At 56.0% G+C, this 8,015-nt stretch overlaps 1 protein-coding gene across 1 annotated transcript; it reads left to right on the forward strand.

Annotated features, from left to right (window-relative positions):
• The first annotated feature begins 5,780 nt into the window (after positions 1–5,780).
• LOC123142189 (protein DETOXIFICATION 35) lies at positions 5,781–8,015 on the forward strand. Its single transcript, XM_044561190.1, has 4 exons — positions 5,781–6,326; positions 6,440–7,480; positions 7,584–7,670; positions 7,757–8,015. The coding sequence occupies exons 1-4, from the start codon at positions 5,865–5,867 to the stop codon at positions 7,838–7,840; spliced, it is 1,674 nt and encodes a 557-aa protein (XP_044417125.1). The 5' UTR covers positions 5,781–5,864; the 3' UTR covers positions 7,841–8,015.

An 8,015-nucleotide genomic window follows, 5' to 3' on the forward strand; every position in this document is an offset into this window, starting at 1 on the left:
GTACATTCCAATTGCTCATGCGGGAGAGGCTGAATGCTCATGCTGTTTGTTTCTTGGCCTTTATGTTGTTGCTACCTGTATCTGTTGTATTACTATGGTGGACTGTGAGATGTATGTCGTTGGTTGTGTTGAGTTGTTATATGGGATCTGTTTGTGATATGACTGTGTTTATTGTTCTATCTGCATCCAGCTTTGTGGTTGTGATATTAGTGTGGTCTTATGTGCATGCCCCTGAACCAATATCATGATTTTTTTATATATTTGCAATGCTCCAATGACTATATTATCGAATTGGGTATGATTGTACCTGGCGTGGTGGATATGTCTGAACCCGGCAGCGGTGCTGCCGGGTGCGGCAAGCCGCAATTGCTACCTAGTATAAAGATTGTTAGCCTAGAAAGCCACCAAGAAAAAAGAGGAGGAAAGAAGAAACTAAGAGCATCTCCAATCAATGATGTAGATGTAAAAATAAGATTTCTACATTATCAAAGGGCAAAAACAGAGCTCCAACAAATGAGGTAGATGTAAAAAACTTTACTTGGGGAATTGTTCGCGATGTAAAATAGGGCACCACTTGTGCCTCTGCGCCACCCCAACAGCCGTGTGGAACTTTCCCGAGCCGCGCCCGACACCCCCGCCCTTCCCGTCGTCGCCTCCCCCATGGACGCCTCCTCCGACCCCGCGACCGCCAACGCTCCTCGCGATGGCTGCCTCTGCGTCTGCCGCTGGTCCTGCCGCCATGCCTCCTCCAAATCGGCGCGATATATTTGCAGCCCCTCGTCTCGTAGACACAGCCGGAATGGAACAGCCAGCAAGGAAGAAGGCAGTTGCAACAAACCACGAGGTGGCGGCTCGAAGCGGCCGCCGCGCGACCCCATCGTGGATTCGTCCTGGGTGAAGAAGACGAAGGCGGCCGCGGTGCTGCTGCTGCCACACCACCTTCCCGTCTCGTCGTCGGCCATGGAGGAGGAGTCGTTGCCCCCGCAACCGTCTCCGACTTGTTCGACACAATGGTGCAGTTGGAGGAGCAGGCTATGGTTTTAATATGTGGATTTGGTGTTAAATTTGATATGTTGTTGATTGTGTGTGATGATTTTGCAAAGTTTAGCTAGTCATATTTCATATTTTGTCAAATACATATGCATTTGGAGACAACAAAATTTTGAAGCGGCTGTCATGTAGCTAATGTATTTTATATCACCTATTGGAGCACTAGCTATTTTACATCATCTATTGAAGTTGGAGGTTTTTGGTGATGTAAAAATGCACTTTTAGGTGATGTATATATTATTCGAACCACAATTTGATGATGTATACATCATCAATTGAAGATGCTCTAATAAAAATAAAAGAAAGGGAACTTTGACTATGCTTTAAAAAGAAGGGTGAAACAAGAGCTATGTCCACTGTTGATTGCAGTGATCCTTGTATGCTCTGTTACATTCCTGAACTAATAGCTGAATTTTCTACCACGGTCAACATGATAACAGTCAAGAACTCCTGTAAATAAACTGATTAGAGCACTAGTATATCAGCTAAATGTTCAACAAACAACGCAGTTTCCTTGCAGTTTTTATAAATGGCAACCGGCGTTCGAGTTCTCTTCTTTGTATTTTTTATTTTTAAGTCGCCGGAAAATGGCAAAGGTATCAGTCGATTTTCAGAGAGAGGAAGACGAAACACACATGGAACTCTGATGTTAAGATGGAGGCAACGCGGCCAGCCGCAACGTCCTCGGGCATGGCCTCGCTAAGAAGGCCAACTCTAGCGCACGGCCCCATCCCATCCGGCCCCGTCCGTTTGAGGCAAAATGGCCGACCCCACGGCCCAGCGCGTGACGGACTGTACCCATCTTGTCCGTTTTGTGTCCAGCCCGACCCATTTCGAGCGCAAACATGCGCTCGATTCGGGTCCAGGCGGACAGCAAACGGACGCACCGCTCGTCCGCATCGGGCCCGCGTGGCAGGCGGCCACCTACCTCCCGTCGCCCAACATAAATGCGCACGCGTAGTCGGCCCTACCTGTCATCCGCCCAGGCGCGCGGTAGGCGTCCTTCTTAAATGGAAAGTCGTGGACCGGTCGCAGTCCACGCTCCTACTCCAGTCGCTCCTGCCTCCTCGAAACCCGACACCCAAACCCTAGCTCTCCCTTCCCCTTCCTCGAGCTCGCCGGCCGCCATGGTAGCACCGGCCGCAAGGGGGCGCACGACCATGAGGCTGGGTCGTCCTCGGGCCGCCGCCACCGCGACGTCAAAGCAGAGCCTGCATCACCCCCACGGAGGGCCCCCGCGCCTCCCCCGTTCACCATCGCACCTACGGCCGCCGGCGAGCGCGACCGGCACTACATCCACGCGGATGTTTGCCGCCATTATTGGGAGACGAGGACGCCGCTTCCCTGAGCGACGTACACCTGCCCAATAACTGGCACCTGTCCGCGGATCGGGTGTCGATCCCGCCGGTCCCGATGAGCGGTCGTGCCTGCCGCGAGGAGATTGAACGCCGCCGCCTCCTGCCTGACGACCTCTACTACGACCCGAGGTACGCCGTCGACTCCACTCTCTGGGTCACATGGTTTTGGGACGACACTACTAGGGAAAAGCTTATAGGCAGATGCTTACTAGTAGCGTGGGTTTATAACCCTCGCTACTGCTACTTACTAGTAGCGCGGGTTTTTACCCCTCGCTACTACTAAGTTGATACTAGTAGCGCGGGTTTTTAACCCTCGCTACTACTAAGCGGTCTCTACCGTGCCCTCCCGGGACATGCCATAGTAGTAGCGATGGGTACAAACCCGCGCTACTACTAAGTTGATAGTAGTAGCGTGGTTTTATACCCCTCGCTACTACTAAGTACGAGGTAGGTGAAATCTCCATATCCTCAGCCGAATCCCTCCTCTCTCCCTCACTTTCCCCCCCTCTCACTTTCCTCCTCTCTCCCTCACTTTCCCCCTCTCTCCATGGTGCTCCTGCCCAAGAACATCTCCTCCTCCATGGCACCCAACGTCTTCCTCCTCGCATCGCTGGCGTCCAGGAGCTCGCCCGTCTTCCCCCTCGCCTCCATGCAACCACGGCGGAGCACCTCACCACCAGTGAGCAGCCCCGATGCGCCCTCCATCTCCTTCCTTTCTCCTTTGTTTCTCTTTTTCCTTCTCCCTCTCCCTCGCCCTCGCCCTCTCCCTCTCCCTTTGGTTTTACTCACCTCCCATGCCCATGCCTGCACAGGTCGTCGACATGGCCAACCAGGAGTTCTCCGCCTTGACCGCGAAGAGGATCCTCACACTGTCGTCTTGCTCTACACTGGATCCGGCCCTCTCCAACAGTCGTCGCCGGATCTGGTCTGCCACTACCCGTCTACACCTCCGGCGACGCCTGTCGTCGCTGGATCGAACCATTGACACCATTGACAACATGCACGGGGTCGAGATTTTTTTTGGTTTTTGAAATTAATAGTAGTAGCGCGGGTCACAGACAGGCGCTACAGATAGTTAGTAGTAGCGCGTGTGGAATCCGCGCTACTACTCACACACGTACTAGTAGCGCGGGTGGCACCCGCGCTACTACTCACACACGTACTAGTAGCGCGGGTGGCACCCGCGCTACTACTACGAGTTAGCTGTAGCGCCGTAGTAGTAGCGCGGGCACCCGCGCTACTACTAGTCTTTTACCCGCGCTACTACTAGGCTTTTTCCTAGTAGTGCGAGCATGACGTGCGGCGCGCGTCTTTCTTTGCCAGCACCTCAACTTCCCCGCGGCGGCCACGTACAGAGCGTCGAGCGTGTGCTCCGAGCCCTCCCCAGGTGCGCGGGTACGCGGGTGCGCGGCATCACGCCGACGCCTTCGCCCTCTCCGTCGCCACCACCACCTTCTCGCATGACATAGGAGGAGGAGGCCCGGCTCCTTCAACGTGTCATGGAAGACTCCATGAACACGCACAATGAGGGCCAATGGGAGGGCCTGGACACCATGATTGCCCTCTCTGCGGCCGGCGACGTGGACGTGCTGGAGCTGGAGATGAGGGAGGAGGTGCTGGAGGAGGAGCCCGTCGCCGCGTTACACCCGGGCCTGGTGGGCCAGCGGTGGAGCTGGTCGTGCATGACTACAAACATGGCCGACGCCGTGGGGGCCGTGAGCTGGTGCCCTACGCCGCCGCGGTCACCGGAGCGCGAGACGTCGCCACGGGGTGAGGTGGTGCAGGCGTCTCTCACCTTCCAGGAGCCTCCCGCCTTCCAGGGACCGGCCCACCTCTCGACTCCGCCCTACATCGACCTCACTGGCGACGAGGACGACAACGGTGACGCGTGAGGAGACGGCGACGGGCACGGCAGGAGCGCGCGGGCGGCGCTTTTCTTTTGTTTTTTATGTTAATTATGTTTATGTTAAGAACTGTGGAACCGGGCCGTTCTGGGGTCATGATGACTGTTTAATTATGTTTTTATGATTGCGTTTATTTTAATTTTTTAGCCATTTCTTTGAGTTTTTGCGATTTTTTATATCACGTTCACCCGGACATGATATGGGGTGCGGCCGCGCGTTGGGCGCACCGACACAGCAACGGCCCAAAGCGGACATGGGCGACCCCATTGCCGCCCAAACGGACGAAAGCAGGTCAAAACGGATGTCCGTTTGGGGTCGTGCACTGGAGTTGGCCTAAGACCTGGTTGGAGATAGGGACATCGCCGACGAAGGAGAGGCATGGGTTGATTGGTGCGCTGTAGGACATGGTCGTCCGCAGCAAAAGTCGGAGAAGAGCAGAAGCGGAAGGGTGGATAGATCAAAGGGAAGGCCGGGCCGTCATCAACTCGGAGGAGGGGTGGTTCAGGTAGGCCCGGGCAACAAGGTTTTGAACTGTTGTATTCACTTGTCTCTTTTTAACATTATTGGGCACAACAAAGTCATAGCAACATTGATGTAAAAACTCCTCCTGCATTTTTCTCCAGATACTTCCCTGCTCAAAAAATAGCACCATAGAAATTTTGCTGCAAACAACATCAATTCTAATTAGTTTTTATTCACTGGAGCAAGTGTTGGGGAGGAGCTGATGTGCTGAGGTGGGAGGAGCTAGCGGGTGGCCGGTGGCTGCACAACCCTCGTCGTAGAGCAGAAGCAAGTGCCCAGACACCGTCTCTTTTCCTCCTCCACGCCATGCCACAGAGGCACGGGTACACAACGCAATCCTCGGCGCTAGATCCCGCGGCAGCCTCTCGTACGTGGCGTTGCCGAACGTGGCTGCGGTCACCATGACAGGGCCGAAGCCTGGACGAGAGCAACTCCCCCGTCACGGTACTGCACGCCGGCGAGGTACACGATGAGCCCTGTCATTCCAGGCGACGCCGACGCTAGAAGGAAGGCGCCGGACAGGGACAACATCTCAAACAGCCCCTGTAGAACGACGGCAGCCGCCTAGTCCACACGGGCTCTGGCTCCGTATCCAGTCGTGCGTGCGTCTGTTAATTAGTACTACAATACTTGTGTATTACCACGGTCAAAATCATGTCAAAGCCATCAACGAAGCCACCTGAAGCGGTACGAGAGACTAAAGTTATCTGGTTTGACAAGTTATAAAAGACTATGATTTACTAATTTTAAAGTCGAGAGAGTTGAGGGACAAAAAATATATTTTTTCCATAAGGATCAGAAAAACACTAGTCTGCAACAAGGTATAGATAGAAGTGTACTGTATAACACAGCAACAAAACAGACATTTAATAATAAAATTTTAAAAGAGAGGAAGAGATATTATAAAGCAACGGAATCGCAACAAATTAGAGACGAGGCTGCTCAACCATCCGCCCCAAATAGGGTAGAGGAGCTCACCACCGGCCGCCACCACCGTCTACACCACCACCACCACCGGCCGCTGCCTGCCATGGCATACACGGAGCCTCTCCTTTTCACCACGCCACACAACACCCACAGCCCGCGCGCCCTCCACCGGGTCGCCGCCTTCGGTCCCCCCACCCCCGCCTCCACGCCGAGGAAGCCCGGCCAAGACGACGACGAAGCCCTTGCCAGCAGCAGCAGCATGGTAGTGTCGATGCGCGACGACGAGACCGGCGCGCTCGTGGCCACCGTCGGCGGCGAAGGCGACGAGCCGGATGACGACCCGCTGGACGCGCCGCCCGTGCGGACGGTGAAGGCCGGGCTGGCGGTTTTTGCGGACGAGTCGCGGCGGCTGTGGGCCATTGGCGCGCCCATCGCGTTCAACATCCTCTGCCTCTACGGCACCAACTCCACCACGCAGATCTTCGTTGGCCATATCGGCAACCGCGAGCTCTCCGCCGTCGCCATCGGCCTCTCCGTCGTCTCCAACTTCTCCTTCGGCTTCCTCGTGAGTCCCCATGCTCCTTTCATATGATTGTTGTTCCTCCTCCGATCCATCGATCCACCGATCATGGCGATCCAGATCGAACTGACAATGTGACGCATGGAACATGCATGCAGCTGGGCATGGGGAGCGCGCTGGAGACGCTGTGCGGGCAGGCGTTCGGGGCGGGGCAGGTGGCCATGCTGGGCGTGTACATGCAGCGGTCGTGGATCATCCTTACGGCCTCGGCGCTCCTCCTCTCGCCGCTCTACATCTTCGCCGGGTCCATCCTGCGGCTGCTTGGCCAGGAGGAAGCCATCGCGGCCGCCGCCGGCGAGTTCACGCTGCGCATCATTCCGCAGATGTTCGCGCTGGCCATCAACTTCCCCACGCAGAAGTTCCTGCAGGCGCAGAGCAAGGTGATGGCGCTGGCATGGATCGGCTTCGCCGCCCTGATCGCGCACGTCGGCCTGCTGGCCCTCTTCGTGTCCCTGCTCGGCTGGGGCGTCGCCGGCGCCGCGGCGGCCTACGACATCTCCTCCTGGCTAACCGCGCTCGCGCAGGTGGCGTACGTGGTCGGGTGGTGCCGGGACGGGTGGACGGGCCTCTCCCGCGCGGCGTTCAACGAGCTCTGGGCCTTCGTCAAGCTCTCCCTCGCCTCCGCCGTGATGCTCTGCCTCGAGATCTGGTACATGATGGTGCTCGTGGTGCTCACGGGCCACCTCGACGACGCCGAGATCGCCGTGGACTCCATCTCCATCTGCATGAACATCAACGGGTGGGAGGGGATGCTCTTCATCGGCCTCAGCGCGGCCATCAGCGTGCGCGTGTCCAACGAGCTGGGCTCCGGCCGGCCGCGCGCCACGGTGCATGCAGTGGCCGTCGTGCTGGCGCAGTCGCTGGCGCTAGGGCTGGCGGCCATGGTGCTGATCCTGGCGACGCGGAACGAGTTCGCCGTCATCTTCACGGGCGACCGGCACCTGCAGAAGGCCGTGGCCAACATCGCCGGCCTGCTCGCGGTCACCATGGTGCTCAACAGCATCCAGCCCGTCATCTCGGGCATCGCCGTCGGCGGCGGCTGGCAGGCCGCCGTCGCCTACATCAACCTCGGCTGCTACTACGCCTTCGGCCTTCCCCTCGGGTTCATCTTCGGCTACCTCTTCCGATGGGGCGTCAGTGTAATTAAGCTAACCATACCATACACACCAGACACCACCACCTCCGATCAGTTCCAGCATCCACCATGATCACATTGTTGCAATGCTGATCTGATTGTTGCAGGGGATTTGGGCGGGCATGCTGTGCGGGACGGCGTTGCAGACGGGGATCCTCATGTACATGGTCTTCAAGACCGACTGGAAAGCAGAGGTAATTTGATGATGTTCAGTCTGAATTTGTACAAATGGAAGCTTTGTAGGAGTATTGATAATATTAATTTGTCTTGATTTGAGCAGGCATCGAGGGCGCTGGAGAGGGTGAGATTGTGGGGAGGGCAGCACGCAAAGCTTCCCACCACAGACAGCGAAGAGACTAGCTAGCTAGCTGATTAAATTCAGAAACTGTGTACTAGAGCTTAGCTTCAGTTTTCTTTTACAGATAGTGTGTGACATCGGTTAATTAATCAGGCAGGCAATTATCTCAAGATGAGTTAGATACTTAGGCTCCCATTGTAAAAACACCTACGGTTATACGTAGAACTACGTGCTGGATATG

The sequence above is a fragment of the Triticum aestivum genome, chromosome 6D (assembly GCF_018294505.1).
Source record: "Triticum aestivum cultivar Chinese Spring chromosome 6D, IWGSC CS RefSeq v2.1, whole genome shotgun sequence".
Lineage (NCBI taxonomy): Eukaryota > Viridiplantae > Streptophyta > Magnoliopsida > Poales > Poaceae > Triticum > Triticum aestivum.

Coding starts and splice junctions, on each gene's coding strand:
- LOC123142189 (XM_044561190.1), top strand. CDS start 5,865: ATGGCATACACGGAGCCTCTCCTTTTCACCACGCCACACAACACCCAC. Junction 6,327..6,439: donor ACTTCTCCTTCGGCTTCCTC/GTGAGTCCCCAT, acceptor ACATGCATGCAG/CTGGGCATGGGGAGCGCGCT. Junction 7,671..7,756: donor AGACCGACTGGAAAGCAGAG/GTAATTTGATGA, acceptor TGATTTGAGCAG/GCATCGAGGGCGCTGGAGAG.